Source organism: Mycetomoellerius zeteki, unplaced genomic scaffold, assembly GCF_001594055.1.
Source record: "Mycetomoellerius zeteki isolate Tzet28-1 unplaced genomic scaffold, Tzet1.0 scaffold212, whole genome shotgun sequence".
NCBI lineage: Eukaryota > Metazoa > Arthropoda > Insecta > Hymenoptera > Formicidae > Mycetomoellerius > Mycetomoellerius zeteki.
Genome location: NW_017257086.1, coordinates 315255 through 335009, shown reverse-complemented (window position 1 = coordinate 335009; position 19755 = coordinate 315255). Strand labels below are relative to the sequence as shown.

The window sequence follows — 19755 nt, the reverse complement described above, 5'->3', positions numbered from 1 at the left end:
GAGGGCTTTCGAAAAATATTTATTGGATTGGATCTTTGTATATATCTTCTTGTAACTAATTAAATATATTTTATAAAAGAAAATGTCTCTTACATGCCTCGAAAGCCCTTGTAAATGCTTCGTAAAAATTATGGTAATCGCCAGTAATTTATAAAACTTATATAAAGACAGGCGATCAGAGATTATTAGAAATCATTTATAAAAATTATAATCACGTTCACGTTTGTAGTAATTTGTGAAACGGAGATTGATTAGAGAGAAATTAGTCTAACTACCATTGTGATAGTAATAGGTTTTATAGTATGATGCAAAAGAAATTATTCAAGAATTATAGTGCTTTAGTTTTAACTTTAGTTTTTTTAGAAACGAGGAGCAAACATCAAATTACGTCACGCACAAGATTCAGAGTTAAATATCGATGTAGCTTAAACACTATTTACTGCTTTTAAATGATAAAATAAGTTGTAACAAAACGGGAAAAAGCTTTTATCATAACATCCCAGCAAACACCATGTAACGTGCATGTTAGTTGTAACTTCTCGCTTAACAATAAAACTGTAAAAAATATAACATGTGTTATATTATAATTATACTGTTGAATGGGAAATTACAACTTGATGTTTTCTGGGATATAACATCATTATTTGCACATTTTATGAATTTAATTAAAAGTCAGTGACATTTATTTAATTTTGTTCATTTTAATGGATTCTATCTGATGATTGTCATTGCAGAAAAATTTAAATTGTATTATATGTGTATGTATATGAATTAATCGCAAGTGTATCATTTTATTATATATATGTATTCTTATTTAGGTAGTACACAAACTTTATCGCTTAAAATAGTAATGAAAATCACATTGTTATTAGGTTTATCTAATTCTTGCAAAATGTTATCGAATTTGTTACACAAATCAATTAGTCGTGCTACATAGACGCACGATGTGCAGATCACGACTGCAAGTTAATTACTTTACTGGCGCAATAAATTCGATAGTCTTTCCAATTGTTCTAACGCGTAAAATTCGATTCGTTTTCAATCAAATCGTAATGAGTAGAGGCGACAGTGGTGTTCCTGTGTTATCATTCTAATTATATCTTAAGGCGATTAGACTTACTGAGACAAAAACAGATTGCAATAAGCGAAATATCATTGTATTGTTAGCGATTTTCCACTGGGGTGGTATATCAATAAATGTTAAATATATCAAATTAAAAATCCCAATCTTCCTGACTTTTCCACCAGGCACTTAAGCTTGATTTTTCATTATCTGATTAACTTGGTTAGGCATAATCTGACGTGTATATTTTTCGTATTTTTTTATTAGAATAATTTGTAATACTATTACAATCGCTTATATTTATTACGATATAGGTATAAAATTATTATAAAATTTACAAATTTTTTTTCATCTTGTGCATTATACGAAATTAAAATTTATCGACTATTATATATACATATATATATATATTAAAATGTATATATATTAAAATATATCAAATATTATATATACATATATATACATATATACATATATATGTATATATAATTTGCAATGCAAGGGATATGTACATGCAATCGAAAAAAAAGTTATAGCAGTTTGTGGTAAATCAGAGCCATTTAGAAGTCTCGAAAGATTGTACGCCTTCAGTTCTCAGTCGATTAAGAATAGGTCGATATATATCAGGCGTGAAAGGCAGCACCATTCCACGCTGCTGAATTTCACCTAAATAAAATTAGAAAAATTATTATAAGAACATTAGAATAAACTCGGTTGAATATTCAATCATAATACATATTACATGATTTATAATTTATGAATTAAATTAATATATAAATCAATTTATAATAAAGTCGAGTAATGAGATGAGTATGGGGTAATAATGATACTTCGTGCACAGAAGTTCTCATATATTATATATTTGAGATAAAAAATAACTTCCGTACGACTCGTTCTATAATTTTATTTCTTGACATGTTTCAAGGTGATTGCGGTTTTTTACGTTTTTTTTTTCTAAAAGAATTTATACTCTTATGCTTTTGGCTGTCCATTTGCTCTTTTGATTTGGTTTTCACTTGAATTTATAATCACAGTGAAAGATTAAAAGTAGCATTGGAGTAACGACTCTACCTTCAGAAGCGTAGAATTTAAAGAATATTCACTGAGGAAGATTCAAAACGTAGCCGAATGTAGCCCGATTTTATTTTTTAACTTTAAGTATAAAATATATGAATATAAAAACTTTTACGTATGAAGTACGCGTCATTATACTCTCATTAATCAACTTTATCGTAAATTAAATTTTTAATATCAAAAGTCCTGTTATTTTTTTATACGTAAGTCATTCAGATAAATATCTTTGTTTCAAAAACAATATTGCGGTAAATATCGATATTTCTGAAAAGTTTACAGAATCTATTATTTTTTTTTAAATTTATCCTGTATACCATATTAAATATTTATACATTTTTTATATAATAATTTGGTCATCTAGACATTTGTATTTTTCTTGGCTATAATTGCGGTACGAAAATTATCTTGCACGATAAAAAAAATGTAGCTAATAAGTGACAATTTTTAATAAAACAAAAACAATTTTACCTTAATTGAATAAATAACACGGAAAATATCAGAGGGTTACGAACCATCTAGAATCATCTTGACGGCAATAGCTGCAGGATAACCGACGGTACGCGCCATTGCAGAATGTCCAGAAGCGTCTCCATAAAGCACCAAGTTGATTCCTCTAGATTCTCTTCTATTATCCGGCCAAAGTATACCTACGTTGTGCCTCAATATCACTAGATCGCGTTCGTTTTTTTCGAAAGAGAGTTTTTTCGATAAGTAATGCGTAAGCGTGTCGAGAGGAGTGTTTAATTTCAAGACTAGATCCTCCTCCAGGAGACCCAATTCCTCGATGGCTTTCACGCGCTCCCATGAATTCATTCTTTCCGCTAATTTTTGCTTCAGGTTTCCATAGAAGATGTTGTCGTTCGCCAGACCAAGCAAGTTACATGCCAACACTCGCTGGAATTTAAGCGATGAGTAATCGAGATAGATCAATATTTTTTTGTTTCCGAAATATTCCGCGAATACGTGGAAAACTGAAAGCACGCACCCAGGTGATGTCTGGCCCGTTCGGGTGTAAAATCGGATGCGGATTAGGATCGATTAAACCGAGCAATTGCAGGCCCAGTATGGTATCTGAAAATCCCTTGAACCTGAGCGTACCCCGTAGTACAGTATTCGCATTTTGCAAACCATAGTAATCCCTATATGTCGTACTGTCGCGATTGGGATAGCCTTCTAAGGCGAAGCCTGGGAGAAAGTCCAAATCCTGCACGGTAGACATCAAATCGCCGCCTCCCGCAATCTCTACTTCCTGCAAAGAAAAAATTCTTTTTTAAGTAAATCTTATTTATCTTGATAAAGGATATGAATCATTCTTTTTAAATATAAATACAAAAAATACTTCAACGGCTCACCTGACCCTCGTGAAGATATTTCGCTGGCGACAAGGTATTTAACAGTACGCCTCGTGGAGACCAACTGAATTTATATCGCAGAGGATTAGAGGAACACTCCGGTGCGGGCAAACCGCCGCACCATGAGACAAAGGACTCTATCTTTCCGCCCGCTTGTCTCACATCATCGAAACACTCAATTGCTAAAAGATGATCGATGCCCGGATCCAATCCAATTTCATTCAATACAGTGATGCCAGCTTCTTGGGCTCTGTCCCCCCAAAAATAGCGAGATTTTGACTTATACGTTTCTGCTAATGTAGATTAACTTTAATTCTCAATTCAGCTTACTTTTTATTTTTTTCTATAATTCTTAGAACTAGAAAAAATGAAGAGTTGATTGAACCGAGATTAAAATTTTAAATTACATTGTGAATTACGGGTATTAATCTTTCAAGTAAACATGTCTGATGTACTGTGATGATAAATGATCTTTCTTTATTAAAATACAATCTTTTTATTTTCACCGCGATTCTAATCACAAAAAAACAACAAAAGCGTTATATTATAGGTGATATTCACTAATTCTAGAAATTGTAAGATTTTATTAAAATGTATTCGTTACGCTTGTTAAGATTTTGCGTTGAACATGTTACGTACAATTGTATGTCGAATGAGACACGCGACGGTGCATTTTAGGATAAGTAAACTCGTTGATACTTACTCTTCGTGCAATGCTTTGACGTCATTATTCATATAGCTTGCTGTTACTAGATGATTTTTGGTTTCTATACAAGCTTTGGCGATAACATGGTGCAACGAATACGGCAGAAGGGAGACGACTACGTTCGCCGATTTTATCACGTCGTGCAATGTATCAGGACGATCCAGGACGTTTAGAAAGACTGGCTCCACACCTGGGAATCGATTGGCTAACGCGTCAGCCTCGTCCTTCAATTGTGACGCCACTATCAGCCTTACGTTCTTATCTCTGTGCAAATACTCGACCAAGGGTGCGGAGACGTATCCTGCACCGAAAACGACCACCTGTTGGCACGTTGGCATAGACAAACAAAATTTTGATTCCGTAATATCGTTCATTTTAGCCTTATAGCTTTAAATCTACTAGAATTTGACTATTAGATTAATTCTAAATCGTCAATATTTTTGCTATATTTTACAATCAATATATGTTCATGCACACATTTATAGATTTTAAAATTATTCTTATGCATAATTTTCTTTCTTTTACGAAGATTTTACAATAACACTTTGGCAAATATATAATCCAAATTGTAGAATTTCTCATTACGTTGTATTATTATTTAATTTGAAAGATACAAAATACAATAAGGATGCGAACACGAAAGGGAACGTTTTACCGTTTTGCTCTGTTGTTCTCTGTTATCGGCTTTATGCCTACTACGTTGATTCAGTTGTCTGAGTTCTTGAATGTATTCGAAATTAGGCGTCAATTCCCCGTTGGACGCGATAATGGCACCATGTACGGCAGAGCTGAAGTTATGCTCATCCAGTGGCTTTTTCGCGTCCGATTGTATGATATCCAAAGCATACGGATATAAAAGATTGCCGAAGAAATCCGTTGCTTCTTTCGGTAGTTGCGTGGGCATATTGTCAATCGAACAAACGAGCACACCGGGGCCTTTGAAAGACTTTGTGTCCTTGTTCCGGTCGGCATCGTACAGACAAAATGGTGTATCGATCGTCGTACACTCGTTCATAAATCTTATATGAAAAATTAATAATTGTATAATAATAATAATCTGATTGTGTTAAAAGAAAAACAAGATAAATTGAAAAGTACAATCCATGTAATAATTATCTTAATTAAAACGTTTAAAAAAATGTTTCAACTTGTCCATGTTTTGATATTATGATAAATTATTATTACATAATTATAAATGATTATCCTATTACTTATAAATAATTATATACGTTGAATTTACAACTATAAATTAATAATGATAAATTATACATATAATCATAATTATGTGTGATTGTAACTCGTACAATACTCTAGCTGTTACAGAATTTTACAGCCTTTTCCTTAATATTTCAAAGTATATAGAGCACATATCATAATAATATCACAGGATATCATCATGACCTTATTTGTTTATTGACTTACAAGTTTATTTTTAAGTGACAAGTGACGTCGTGATAAGATCCTATAATATCATTGTGACTTAATTATGTCTCTTATATCTATCTGAATTCGCTCTCTGATAAAATTCGCTATCCCTAATAAACACGAGTACACATACTCGATGCTGCCGCCCGGATCCGCGGATATGTCGCAAATACCGAGCATCCTGTGCGGCAATGCGGGAGCGCCGACACTTATAGGCAGCCATGGTGTATTAGCGGGCCTGAGGAGATATTTTGCGTCCGGTATCGTCAACAATTTCGGCGAATCTACCGCCCAGTATATACCGTTGATGATCACCGAGGCGTACGACGCTATCTTTTTGCTGAACGTGGAGATGTACAACTCCGGATGTTGGTCGTACTCCTCAGGATCGAAACCGCCACCCTCCTTCCTCTCCAGGTGATGCCTGCGCCGCACCTCGCAGCCGTATATCTTCGTCGTATCTGGAACGATTTGAAGAAAATACAAATACCGAGCACTGATAAGAAATATCGCCATGATAAATATTTTTGTTTACTTTATATGACGATAATAGATTCCACGAGTCTTGTGCAAAGAGTTTTATCACTAAAAAAGTGGTAAAAGGTATAATGCAGTGAGGCAAAAGTGACGCAGGTATTAAGACACGCCTCTCTATCACAAAGCTATTAAGATTATAATCGTGGGAAATACACTTATTTTTTATTGTTGCATTGGATCGCATTAGAACATTCTTTCTCTCTTTTGCCAAATATCAAAATATATCCAGATAGCACAATAACTGATCTATTAAAAAGTATTCACCTTCTTAAGTTGTTTATGAATTAACGTAATCTGTTCGAAATGAACTCAAGATTTCTTTCAAAATAAATTAAAAACTATTACTAATGCCTTAGCAATGGATCATGATACCCACAAATCCTTTGCATCTCTGAAGAAAATATCTGTGAAAGCCTCAAAAGTATTAATTAAAAAATATATACAAATATATTTGTATGCATATTTGTATATATGTATGTTATCTTTAATAAAAGTAATATTTAATTTGCATAAAAAATCAAAATACGATTTATTCTTATACAAAATTAAGAAATAGAAAAAGATTAGAAAAAGAATACTTTTTGGATCTGAAAAAAAGTTCACAACTGGTGATACAAAGTGAATTAAATCTTTTGAAAACCCTTTCAGGAATACTTTTAGAATAGAAATGGGATAAAATAGAAATTCATTTCATAAGTCAGGAATAAAAAAAGAATTCTTTTGGGACTCTTCGTGCTGTCTGAATATCTATCTCACTTTAATATGCAAAGAGTTTGTACCAGTTTAATTATTTAAAAAAAATAGGTTTAATAATTAAAAACTGATCTGATTTTAAAAACTAGTCGATTTTTAAATTTTACAATATTAATAAAAAAAGTATTTTATCAAAAGTATATTGTGCGAAATTTTACGAAAACCATTCAAATGTGTATAACAGATCAGAGCTGTCGGAGCTGTCTGTTTTTTATACCAAAAACGCGGAATATATTTGCTATGTTAATTAGTTTCACTCTAAAAGACATTTTCGCCAAAAACTGGAGCTGATCGGTTTTTACATCAAGTCCTTTAATTATTTAAAAATTATATATAATAATTATATAATTAATTTTATTTTGAATGAAAATATAATTTAAACCGTAATAATATTAGCTGCTGTAATATTTTGCAGTTTAAAGATATACTGCTTACAAATCGCGAAGCAGCAGGACGAAAAGAGATAAATTTCGAATCAGAATCAGCGCAAACGACAATTATGATGTTTGCGAGAGAGCTCGGTGATTAAAAGCGATATCCAAGAATCCAAGCAGAACACAAGTCATTATAATATCAAAATAGCTCCAACATTATTATTGAGTTTTTCAATCAATGTTTCATTTTAATGTCATATTAACGTTATCAAGACTTGTTATTCTTAGGTAAAACGGTTCACGAATTATGAAACGCGAACGACGACTTCGTGAATTGCAACATACCGCCGTGTTCGGCGACTTTCCGTAACATTTCGGGCGGCACGTATTCATGGGGCAGCTCTTGGAAGACTTCCTGGCCACCCTGGCTAACATTACCGCTGCCCGTGAAGACAAAGGTCAACGGGCCGATCGACTTCGGCATGGCGCCCAGCGCGATTTCATATCCCGCACCGCGAATCGCTTGACGTGCCATGGCTGAATCTCGATAATTATGCGCCGGTCCGATGTGCTAATCAAACGATTATTACGATTAGTTAATTTATTGATATTTTCATATTCATATTTTCTAAAGGATCTTATTGATTCGTACGTTTATATGTGTATCTTGATAATTGCTTATCATAATACACACCTATATTATTATAGTTATTTTTTCTACTACTGAAGGAGAACGCAGGTACAGAATAAATAAAATTTTATCGTATCTCTTAAGACTCACTTAATTATCATTTGAAATCACAAAGTAATTGCACTTATCTAAATTTTGATGAAGTTTTACAAAACATATATAACAGAAATGGATTATTCTAAATTGCAGCCTACTGTTCTCCAGTATAACAAAGTAGAGGGAAGTCGTGACTTTTCTTATCTTAACACGAGAGCACAAAGGATACAAAATGCATCTTCTAAAATACAAATAATAAATAAAATATAAGCAGTAAAACTGTAATTTATTATTAAAAAATATCTTCTTCATAAATAAAAATATAATATGTTATAATAATATATTATCATATATAATAATATATAATAATAATAATATTTTATTTTGTGAGTGAGTGAAATAAAGATTTCATTATTATATATTTTCACTTTTATTTCTCAATATCTTTATAGATGGAACTTATAAACACACGTTATATTTAATATAAACTTAGTATAAATTAATGTCTATATCAATTCAATGCAGTATTTAATTGAATGAATTTTATGGAAATGTCAAGTTCATTGAAAAAGCTCTACTCAATATAAATCAAAAATTTGTAATTGTTTCTAAAGTATAAACATACCATGAACGGAGTATGATGACCCAAAGCTAGCAGTCTAAGACCTAAACCGTGGAATATGTTCACCATACCAGCGACTCCGGCGTATTTGCCGAAAGCCACTACCCTCTGGCCATTTGCGTCCGTGAGCTTTTCATAATCCAGGAGACGTATGTTCTTCTCTAGGATCGCGTCCAGGAGAGGCATATTACTCTCCTGGGCCTTGATGGTATGCGAGAAAAAGCAGTATGTCTTATTGGGTATCAGTTGATCCACGGGTACTTGCTTGACGCCGAATATAACGGAAGCTGAGCTGATATCCTCTTGTAGCAGGGCGCCGGCTGCCTGGTAGACTTGGGCAGGATACGCCCTTCGATTGCTGGGCTGCACAATCACCTTTACACCTGATCTGACGAGACGACGAACGTTCGCCGGGGCTAACGGTGCTCTCCTCTCCCATACTGACTGATCTTCCCGTCTTATAGCTATTACCTTACCCTTAAGATTCTAAAAAGATTTGATGCAAAAGAACACTCAGCTAATCAGCATATTTTATACAACAGTACGATAGTTCGTTTAAAAAAATCTGTCTTTCGTCTTTCTTGTTGATTTTTCCAGAATCATCTTATTCGGACTATTCTTTAATACAAGCTAGGAGTAACAAAAAAAAGAATAGACATTTTTTTATTCAAAGCTCTTTTTCGGAAATTAAGGAAAAAATTCAGTTTTTTATTAGGACGAATTTTTGATTTTTTCTTTAATGTCTATTAAGTCTATTTGTTTATCCCGAGAATTAGTGATGTCCGACATCGGTGCAATTGATTAAATCGGATCATTACTGAAATGCCACGTGGAAGGCATTTCAGTGACATTTTAAACATAACTAAATGCTTACACTTATACATCTGACGTTATGGGTGAGAACAGGAGTCGCAGTAGTCAACAGATGACGTGAATTACGTCCAGCCTTTATCAATCTTAACATCCGCATCACACCTTGGTCAATGTTGATTTAGCGGCTGTGTAAAGGTCACCGTTGTCGGGAGGAAATTCACCAATTGAAACTAATTTGCAACGATCGCGACGACTGGAGTAATGCGAATCTTGCTTGTATTTTCAAACTGTTTAAATTGTGTTTTAAGTCGAGTCAACAATATACTGCTAAATCTATGCACTATACTTAATCACACGTATGTACGTGTGCTGTTTGGGTCAATGAAGATGTCAGAAAGTATTACAAAATCATCGATAAGCTCGGAGCTATGCTCTTATCGGCATCGTATGACCCTCTGATCATCGTACTGGTTGTTGGTACCATTGAAAGAAGTTTACGAAAAAATCCTTGGAAAAATCCGTTTTTCTTCTCGCGCGTGTTTATCGCTGCCAGCTTGATAATAACGACACGCGCGTACCGAGAATAAATACATAATCGTAAATAATAAACTTGTCAATCAACTTATGACGCTATTTGTTGCCCGATATCCGCTTTAATCAACTTATTTGAAGAGATCATGGAAAGTTGAAATGAAAAGATATTTTCTGATAATAAAATTACTATGTATATGTATTTCTACCTGTGAAGTTATATTACAGAGAGAGAACAGTATTATGTAATTGAACAAACACTACATGTGTAATCTCGAACAACTCGAGGCGGCATATGCGCACTGAAATCAGTTAGATTGCGCTTTGATTGATAAATACATTTTGTTCTTGATAGTTTGCTTGGTAGGATTTATCTTTTTCAATATTTGAGTCATAATGTTGACAAGTTGCTCGGATGTGAGACCAGTCTTCTTAGATTTGAATTTTTGCAGCAACTCGGTCGTTGTCATAGGCTTACGCATTAAATACCGCCTCACTGCATCTTCCGTGATTCCCGATTCGCTGAAAAACAAAAAATATTAAAATTATAATAATCGTAATAAAAATATAATTGTTGCACACTTCGTTTAAAACAAAGATAAAGAGAGATGTACTTCGTTCCTGGTATATATGATGTTACTGGAACTAGATTGAAATTATCGAGTTTTAATTTTTTTGCTTGCGACAAGTCTGGAGAACCAGATTGCTTTCTCTTAAAAGAATCCGAAACACCGGACGCTGAAGGTGTCGGTGTTGCGGATCTTGAACTGTGTGCGCTGTTGGGCTTCTTATTATCCTTCTCTTTTAGCGCTGTATCAGAATCTGATTCTGAATCGCTAGAGAAATCGCTAGAAGAATCTTTTCCTGACGCTGATTTCTTTTGATCCTTCCTCTTGGCTTTTTTCTTCTTTTTTTTGTCTTTCTTCTTGTCCATTTCTTTACCAAGTTTGTCTTTATCCTTAAACACAAAGTACATTAGAAATATAGAACAAAGTAGTCAGTAAATATACATGATAACATTGATAAATGCTATTGCATTGATTAATGAAATAATTTATATCTTTTAAAGAATGGAAGATGCAATGTGTGTATTGTTTATCGATAAATGCCATAACAATATGTTACATTACTTTATCATCTTTTTCTTTTCCTTCCTCGTCTTCATCCTTATCTACTTCTCCGTCTTTTTTATCTGTCTGTTCCTCCTCATCTTCGTCTTCATCAGACACGAGCAACTTTCTCAACGCATCTTCTTCTGCCACAGACTTAACTTCCTTTTGTGGCTCTGATTCTGATTCAGAAACAGAAGAATCAGAAATATAATCACATTCTCTTCCTTCTTCATCGCCATCATCACTTTCCTCGAATGCTTCATCGTCTGAGACATTTTTCTTCTTTTTCTTCTTTTCCAATTGAACTAGAACATTTAATTAAATTATATATTATATTTGTCTATATATGATACATAATTAATATATACTTCCATTATATAAAACTAAATATCTATAATTAAAGATATAATTTCCTTTATTACTTTTGTCTTTCTTTTTCTTTTTTCCATCGTCCTCATCTTCAGATCCTTTCTTATTCTCATCTTCATCGCTGCCTGATTCATCATCATCAGTCATCCATTCGTCCAATTCTGATATTTGCAGTTCCTTCTCCTTTTTACCAGGTCTCTTGCCTTTACCACCTTCTACTAGTTCCTCTTCGTCTCCACCATCCTCATCATTCCTCAATCTCTTTCGTAACATTAGTGAGAAATAATTAATTACTTTGTTTCTACGACTGAATTCCTGCTCTGCCTCTTCGGCACTGAGGGACTTGTATCTCTGGATTGGTTGAAAGTTATACCTATGAAAGTTTGACTTTTGAGTATTCATCAACAAATATATGCAATCAACAATATAAAGCCTACCATTCATGTAAAGGAAAGGCTTCTATCGCACCATCAGCAGCATGCGTAAAGACATAATATGCAGCATTTTCACTGATTCCTCCTTCGCGAATGCCTTTGAACTTCTTTCCAGTTTTTCCTCCTGATTTTAAAATCCATGGTTGATCCTCCGGTTTATATTTCCTACTGGTAATACCATATTTCTTTCTTCTAGCTTCTTCTCTAGCATCACGTCCAAATTCAGATCCAGCACCAAACTTTGGCATTTCTTCTTCGATACCCTTGTACTCTTTCATATTATTCTCCCGTTCCATTTTTACTTGAGACCATTTCGAAAAATCTACATTTAATGTTGCATTGAATCTCATAACATTGTGCTTCTTCTTGCTATTTCTAAAAGAATCCATAAATCAAATATTATTTTATCATAGTGATGTAAATGTAGAAACACAAGTAGGTATTAACAATACTAACTTTGGTACTCTAATACTAAATTCCTGCACGGATGGTGTAAGTGAGGACTGAAAAGAAGCATAATAATATATATAATATTACTGTAAAAGTGAAATAATTCTTATTTTAAAATAATAATGTGCGTTTTCCTTCCAAACAGTATAACAATTACAGTAACATAATTTACTTCACTGTGTTGTAGCTATCTATTAAACTTATACCTTTGAAACTGCATTTGAATTCATTATTGTAATTTAATAAAAACTTTATGATTTATAACACTGCATTTACGATTTAAACGAACGTATTTCTGATCATTTCTGATTTCTATAATTAACCCCAATATTAACCTCAACAAAATCTACAAACATCTGTTCGCAAATAATAAAATAATTGCCGTGTTCCAAATTTACTGCCAATCAGTGTTACCAACTGATTGAGCACTACAAAAAAGGAAAAATCTGTTCCTTTGAAGAACGGAATGACTGTGATTGGCCAGTTTCTAACTACGGATTTTATTACCCAATGGGTGTTGTGTAAACGTAGTTACAGATCCAACCAAACACATTAATGCCTGTAGTTTATGGCTACGTTCAGCAGAGAAAGCAGCTTTGCAACTGTTGTAAAATTCTTCAATACGATTGGTTCTTGCTTTTGGTTCCTTACAGATCTAAACGTATAAACCAATCATATTGAAGAATTTTACAACAGTTGCAAAGCTGCTCTCTGCTGAACGCAGCCTATGCTTCGGTCTTAACCCTAAAATCCTAAAATTCAGTCAATAGGGTTGCTAGTCTTAATTGGTCCTAACTGAAATCTGTATTCCATTGGCTGAAATTTAGGATTTTAAGACCGAAGCATAAACCAGGCATAAATCGCTCGGTGAGTAGGCTAGCAGCTTTGTCCGACACAGCCATTGTGATTGGTCCTTTATGGATCGGTACTAATCGGTAGTTAAAGAGTCCGAACGATCTGCAGAGTTGATGTTGATAGTCTGATATCATGATGCAAATAAGTGATGGTTCCTGCACACTGGACGCGGAAAAGCTTACCGTGCGGCAAAATGCGACGCGGCAACCAATGAACATGTCAGGAGTTGGAAGGTTATTGGCTACCGCGTCACATTTTGCCGCGCGGCAAGCGTTTCCGCGTTCAGTGTGCAGGAATTTTCATATGAGTTTTATCGATCGCTTTCAGTAAACTCAGCTGTTGCGGAGCGGATCCGTGAGCGCTCGTTGCTATTGGTGTATTCTTTTAGATCATCCAATGGCAGCGAGCATCACGGATCCGCTACACAACAGTTGAGTCTGATGAACGCGACCATTTATAGGCCTGTTCTTTTTGGATGAACTTTTGTACCATTTCATCTTTCTTCCTCTTCTTTTCTCCTGGAGAGAAAAGGAAGAAAGATGAACTGGTGCAAAAGTTCAGTCAAAAAGAACCTTATATTTCCACGAGCCGCGATAAGTCACGTGGTGATCGATATTGATTTCTAGATTATCTTATTAAAAATTAGAGGCATAAAAGGAGGCAACAGAAGGCAATGATTGAAACAAGGAGACGGTGCTAATCCTCTAATCTCCAAATTTGCCGAGAAAGATTGCGAAAAAAAAATTAAAACGAAGGAGTGGAATTTGCTAAATCCACAGCCATCGATGACGACAGCACCGGCAATAAGTTTGAAGCCAATGCCGGCCGGAGTACTGTGCAGACTGTGCTTCATCATCGGCGATAACTGAGAGTCGCTGATTGTCTGGATTGTCGCTGATGGTCGCCCGCGGTTGGTAATACGTTACGCCCCGAGATTCAGCGAGGGAAAAATAAATAATAAATAAACAGGGATCCTGAATCTCAATAGAGCGGTGTGCAACAATTTCTCCAAGTATGGCGCAACAACTGCTTTTCTCAGCATTCTCGGCCAGCAGGCTGGAAAGGCTAGTCCTGCAGTCCGCTCAGAAAGGTTACTTCGACACGTTTCAGGTATCATAACCTATTCGCTGCCTCCGTGTACTCGTCACATAACACGTCAAACCAGGACAACCGCTAACGTTTAGTGCAAGAAATGACGCGACGAGCGTCATCGTGAGGTTAATAATCGCCCATGGTTACTGCGTGAGCGTTATCTGCGTGTCGCGTACTTCAGACGTTCTGTTGTGCAACCTTCTGCAACCGACGCATTTGCTCATCCCATCGCAGTTATGATTCGTTTTCTAAGTGTATGTCATATGACGTATTTTTTTTACAAAGGATACACTCTCGTGTACCCATCTTTTTCACTCGTTTGTATTACAATCTGCCGAATGTCGCAATGAAATACATGGTTTACATCAGCTTTGTGACGGTTACTTACAATTTTGTAGACAAAACCATGTAATTGAAATATCAAGAATAATGACATAATTTTTGTTATTTTATTTAATTTTATATAAATCATTAGAATAATAAGATTAAGCTAAAACATTTTTTTCAGCTGAGACGTCACTTATCACAATTTAAAAATAGTACAACATTTTCTGCCATTGAGCAAATACAGCAGAAGTGGAGATTATTTTGTAAAGAGCCACCTAAAGGATTCGAAAAATTTTTCAAACCAGGTTTACCTTTATACGACTTTCATCTTTCTTTTAGTCTTATTGTAAATTGTATATAGAATTTCTAAAGAAATTTTATTATAGGTGAAGGTAAAAATGGTAAAAATGTTTCCAAAAAAGCAGAAGAAACAAGTAAAAAGGCTGAAACTAAAAAACCTCTTTCATCTTCATCTACTTCTACCACTACATCGTCGTCTGGTTCCAAACAGTCCAGTTTCGAATGGACATTTAAGATCTTTGGAAACGGTTCACGAGGAGGTAAATCATTCGAAGGTGGTGACAAGGAAAAAACATATTTAATTTTGATTGCACTTGGAGTAAGTGGGATAATTGCATTGCTACTTGCCCAGGATTTTAATGTGAAAGAGATTACGTGGAGAGAATTTATATATAAGTGAGTAAATTTTATTACCAATGATTATTCAAAGATAATTCAAATATTAACAGGACTTGTTATTTGTAAATACAAATCAATGTTGGTAGACATATTTATACTGACAGGAAGAAGTGTGCCCTACATATAAAATGAAAATAATTTATGCTTATAATCATATAATTATATTGTTTTCAGTTATTTAAATAAAGGTCTTGTTGAAAAGTTAGAAGTAATAAATAAGAAATGGGTACGTGTAAAGCTTTTACCTGGATATACTGTTGATGGCTCTGTAAGTTCTTAATCACTAATTAGTGATAGAGTTTACTTATACTTTTTAATTTCATATTGGTACTTCTATTATCTTGTTAATGTTTTTTATAGGATACACTATGGTTTAATATTGGAAGTACAGATACATTTGAAAGAAATTTAGAAAATGCACAAATAGAATTAAACATGGGACCTGAAAATTATATTCCTGTGGTTTACAAAAATGAAGTAGAAAGTACAAACCTTATATCATATCTTCCACAAATTATTATGTGGGGTAAGTAGTAAATTATTAATTTTATAAACTTACAATTGCGAAGTATTTCTATTATATACATATATATGTATGTATATATATGTATTTATTTTGTGGCTATCATTGAAATATATTTTAGGATTCCTCATTTTGTTAATACGAAGATCTGCAGAAGTAATGTCAGGTAAAAGAGGTAAAAGGGGTGGACTTTTTGGTCAAGTAATGGAATCGACTGCGAAACTAATAAATTCGAAAGATATTGGTGTACGATTTAAGTGAGTAATACATATGTATAAGCACATATTTCTATATTTAACACATGCAATTCTTGATTAGTAAATTGTATATTGCTCGACACTAGAGATGTAGCCGGATGTGAAGAAGCTAAAATCGAAATCATGGAATTTGTAAATTTCCTAAAGAACCCACAACAATATATAGATCTTGGAGCTAAGATTCCAAAGGGTGCTATGTTAACAGGTAACTAAGGTTTATGTGAAATATATAAGGTTGTATAAAATATATATTATTCATTAGATGGTGAAATGTATTTTTTGATCGAACTCTAACCAAAAAACTAACATATCGATCGAATTTAGGGATGTTATATGTGCTGATATATCGTACATATATGTTGTATTTTTTACAGGGCCCCCTGGCACCGGCAAAACTTTGTTAGCTAAAGCTACAGCTGGTGAAGCAAATGTACCCTTTATTACAGTATCAGGTTCGGAATTTTTGGAGATGTTTGTGGGTGTTGGTCCTTCTAGGGTCCGCGATATGTTTTCCATGGCACGGAAACATGCACCGTGTATATTATTTATTGATGAAATCGATGCAGTTGGACGAAAAAGAGGAGGTCGGAATTTTGGCGGACATTCTGAGCAAGAAAATACATTGAATCAGCTCTTAGTAGAAATGGATGGTACATCGTAGTTTTAAACACGAAAAGATTGAAAATTACCAAATAATCTAACATTTTTATTAAATTTTCTTTAAGGATTTAACACGACAACCAATGTGGTTGTATTAGCGGCGACTAATAGGATAGACATTCTAGACAAAGCATTACTAAGACCTGGTAGATTTGATAGACAAATATTTGTTCCTGCTCCGGATATCAAAGGACGAGCATCCATTTTCAAAGTACATTTAGGTCCTTTGAAAACGAAATTAGATAAAGATGAATTAGCACGAAAAATGGCATCTTTGACTCCTGGATTTACAGGTACATAATTTAACATTTTTGGAGAAATATAAGAGGGTAAATAAAATATTTTACACATTCAATGAAAATCTGAAAAAAAAAGATCTATTATAACATTGCAACATTTTTAGGAGCAGATATTGCAAACGTTTGCAATGAAGCAGCTCTAATTGCGGCAAGAGACTTGAATGTTAACATTCAACTTAAAAACTTCGAGCAAGCTATTGAGAGAGTAGTTGCTGGCTTGGAAAAGAAGACCAAAGTGTTACAACCAGAGGAAAAGAAGACAGTTGCATACCATGAGGCTGGTCATGCGATAACTGGCTGGTTCTTAGAGCATGCAGATCCACTTTTAAAAGTTACTATATTTATATATCTTATCTATATTTCACAAAAATAGACGGTACAATTTCTTGGTAACTTGTATTGATTCTCTTAGGTATCCATTATTCCACGTGGTAAAGGACTAGGATATGCTCAGTACTTGCCACGTGAGCTATATCTTTACACAAAGGAACAGTTATTCGATAGGATGTGCATGATGCTCGGTGGACGAGCATCGGAAGAAATCTTTTTCGGCCGCATTACTACAGGCGCTCAGGATGATTTACAGAAGGTATTATCATGATTAATTATATAAAAGCAATAAAACACATGGTGTAATTTCTGTATCTTTTGGTTGACAAGCGATTTCAACACTGTCATTTAGTACCCATACAATAATTTTACTTTTCTATATTTCTTTTTATTAAATTGCTTTCTCTGTAATTTTTAAGATTACAAAAATTGCGTATGCACAAATTACACAATACGGTATGAACGAGAAGATTGGAAATGTTAGTTTTGAAATCCCGAATACAGGAGATCTAGTCTTTGACAAACCGTACTCGGAACATACCGCGCAACTTATTGATAACGAGGTTCGAGATTTGATTGAAAAGGCACATAAGCGGACGCTAACTCTTCTGAACGAGCATAAAGAAGATGTAATCAAGGTAGTTATGATTTTATCATCTACTTAACACTAGAACTGTCGAAGGCGCCAATTTGGCGCCTATTCTTGTTTTCCTTTAATGAAACATTATTTTTGTCATCATCTCAATCCTATTGCTCGTGGCCGAGACTTCTCTTATGCTGGTGGTGCGCACGCTGGTTGTACACAGTCATTTGGGACCTATAGTTTAACGTCGATTCCAAACGACGAAATTTTTACTAGAGAAGTGCTCTTGGCAAAGATACTCTCGATAGTTTGCCATTGCCTTCCGAGAGAAGATACGAGCATAAATATTTTTGATTCTACCGGGAATCGAACCCAGGATCTCTAGCATAGCTGACCAGTGCGCTGTCTACTTTGCCACGCTCGCTCTCAGTATATAAACTTTCAGTATATATTATTTTTATATTATTTGCATTAATTAAGATTGTATTAATTTTGATATTCTATAATTAGATAAAAAAATTTTATTGCACTTAATTTTATTGCATGCAATTCAATAATAGTTTCGCCATTCGCGCATATCACTCTTCTTTGCTGCTATGCAAGTAAGCAATCGATTGCTTTCGAAGCGAATGTCATCGCGAAATTGTAAAAGATTAATTTAAAGTTTTTAATAAAAGTTGTAAATAGTCTCAGGAAAGAATATTTTATAATAACGGTAAACAATTTTTTTATTTAATAACAATCTTTAATCTCACGCACGCACGCACGCACTATTACTATACAATATTCCTAAAACCATTCAACTTTTAGTGAAAAATTTTTTTTCCATTTCTTATAGTTTCGATGATATTCGCTCCGAAAGAAATTGATTTTGAAAAACTGATTTTTGTCGAAGGAACGTTTTACTCCCTAAAAGTGTGTATGAACACATATAAAAAAAATATGTCCCTTATTTTGGTCTAGATAACAACATATTAAAAACTCATCAAAATCGAAGGAAACACTTCCATTTGTTTTGTTGCAAGTACAATATTGGCGGCTTCGGTGATTTAAGGTAAAAATAAAAATAAACTGTTTAAACATGATGATAAAATTGATTAATTAATAATAAACTGAATAAAATTGATTAATTAATTTTTGTAAATCAAACTAATTTATTTTTATAAATCAAACTTCTAAAATGATAAAAATTAAAAAAAAATTTAATCAGTTCAAAGATTGCACAAAAATTATAACAATTTTTAACATCAGCGGAACGAAAACGGCGTCATCGACGGTTCTAGTGTTAAATAATTTTATCAAAATGAAGATTGAAATATAATTTCGTTTAATTTTAGATTGCTGAGCGATTGTTAAAACAGGAGGTTTTAAGTAGGGACGACATGATCGAATTACTTGGACCTCGGCCTTTCCGTGAAAAATCCACCTATGAAGAATTTGTCGAAGGCACGGGCTCTTTCGAAGAGGATACTACGCTACCAGAAGGTTTGAAGGAATGGAACGTGCAAAAGGGAGAATCTTCTGAGGACAGTAGTAAAAAGAACAAAGCATCAGATGCGCAACCTTCTAAAGCGGCCTCAGCCGACAAACAACCGCAGCAACGACTGTAATTGTAATATTTTAGTATCACAAATGCTTTGTATTATAGTTCGAAATACACAATTATAATAAGTTTACGATTTAACAGTATATTTTCAGCTGCATCAGCTGTTGTAATCACTATATGCGTTAAAATTGTCAAATTTAGCGTGTATCACTTGTAATGTTTTCATGTAATTAAATTTAAAT

The 19755-nt window shown here is 33.9% G+C and overlaps 3 protein-coding genes across 4 annotated transcripts; 1 reads left to right on the top strand and 2 right to left on the bottom strand.

Moving 5' to 3' along the window:
• Positions 1 to 1567: 1567 nt before the first annotated feature.
• On the bottom strand, positions 1568 to 10012 carry LKRSDH (lysine ketoglutarate reductase/saccharopine dehydrogenase). Its single transcript, XM_018447883.1, has 10 exons — positions 9508 to 10012; positions 8637 to 9119; positions 7630 to 7855; positions 5754 to 6081; positions 4851 to 5214; positions 4193 to 4515; positions 3490 to 3739; positions 3123 to 3386; positions 2650 to 3031; positions 1568 to 1729 (listed from the first exon to the last, which is right to left on the bottom strand). The coding sequence occupies exons 1-10, from the start codon at positions 9601 to 9603 to the stop codon at positions 1614 to 1616; spliced, it is 2832 nt and encodes a 943-aa protein (XP_018303385.1). The 5' UTR covers positions 9604 to 10012; the 3' UTR covers positions 1568 to 1613.
• A 135-nt stretch (positions 10013 to 10147) lies between these two features.
• Positions 10148 to 12709, bottom strand: TfIIFalpha (transcription factor IIFalpha). The gene is made up of 7 exons (XM_018447886.1): positions 12549 to 12709; positions 12349 to 12395; positions 11896 to 12267; positions 11512 to 11831; positions 11108 to 11394; positions 10592 to 10935; positions 10148 to 10499 (listed from the first exon to the last, which is right to left on the bottom strand). Exons 1-7 carry the CDS (start codon positions 12570 to 12572, stop codon positions 10286 to 10288), a joined length of 1608 nt encoding a protein of 535 aa, XP_018303388.1. The 5' UTR covers positions 12573 to 12709; the 3' UTR covers positions 10148 to 10285.
• Positions 12710 to 13754: 1045 nt separating this feature from the next.
• Positions 13755 to 19755, top strand: Afg3l2 (AFG3 like matrix AAA peptidase subunit 2). 2 transcript variants are annotated; one of them, XM_018447885.1, is made up of 14 exons: positions 13755 to 14209; positions 14308 to 14543; positions 14798 to 14921; positions 15003 to 15312; positions 15490 to 15583; positions 15676 to 15841; positions 15960 to 16095; positions 16182 to 16300; positions 16470 to 16745; positions 16821 to 17048; positions 17159 to 17385; positions 17467 to 17643; positions 17804 to 18022; positions 19305 to 19754. In XM_018447885.1, the coding sequence occupies exons 2-14, from the start codon at positions 14526 to 14528 to the stop codon at positions 19575 to 19577; spliced, it is 2367 nt and encodes a 788-aa protein (XP_018303387.1). In that variant the 5' UTR covers positions 13755 to 14209; positions 14308 to 14525; the 3' UTR covers positions 19578 to 19754. The 2 variants fall into 2 exon arrangements, with proteins under 2 accessions (XP_018303387.1, XP_018303386.1); XM_018447884.1 differs by lacking the exon at positions 14308 to 14543 and having other exon boundaries at positions 13755 to 14307; positions 19305 to 19755.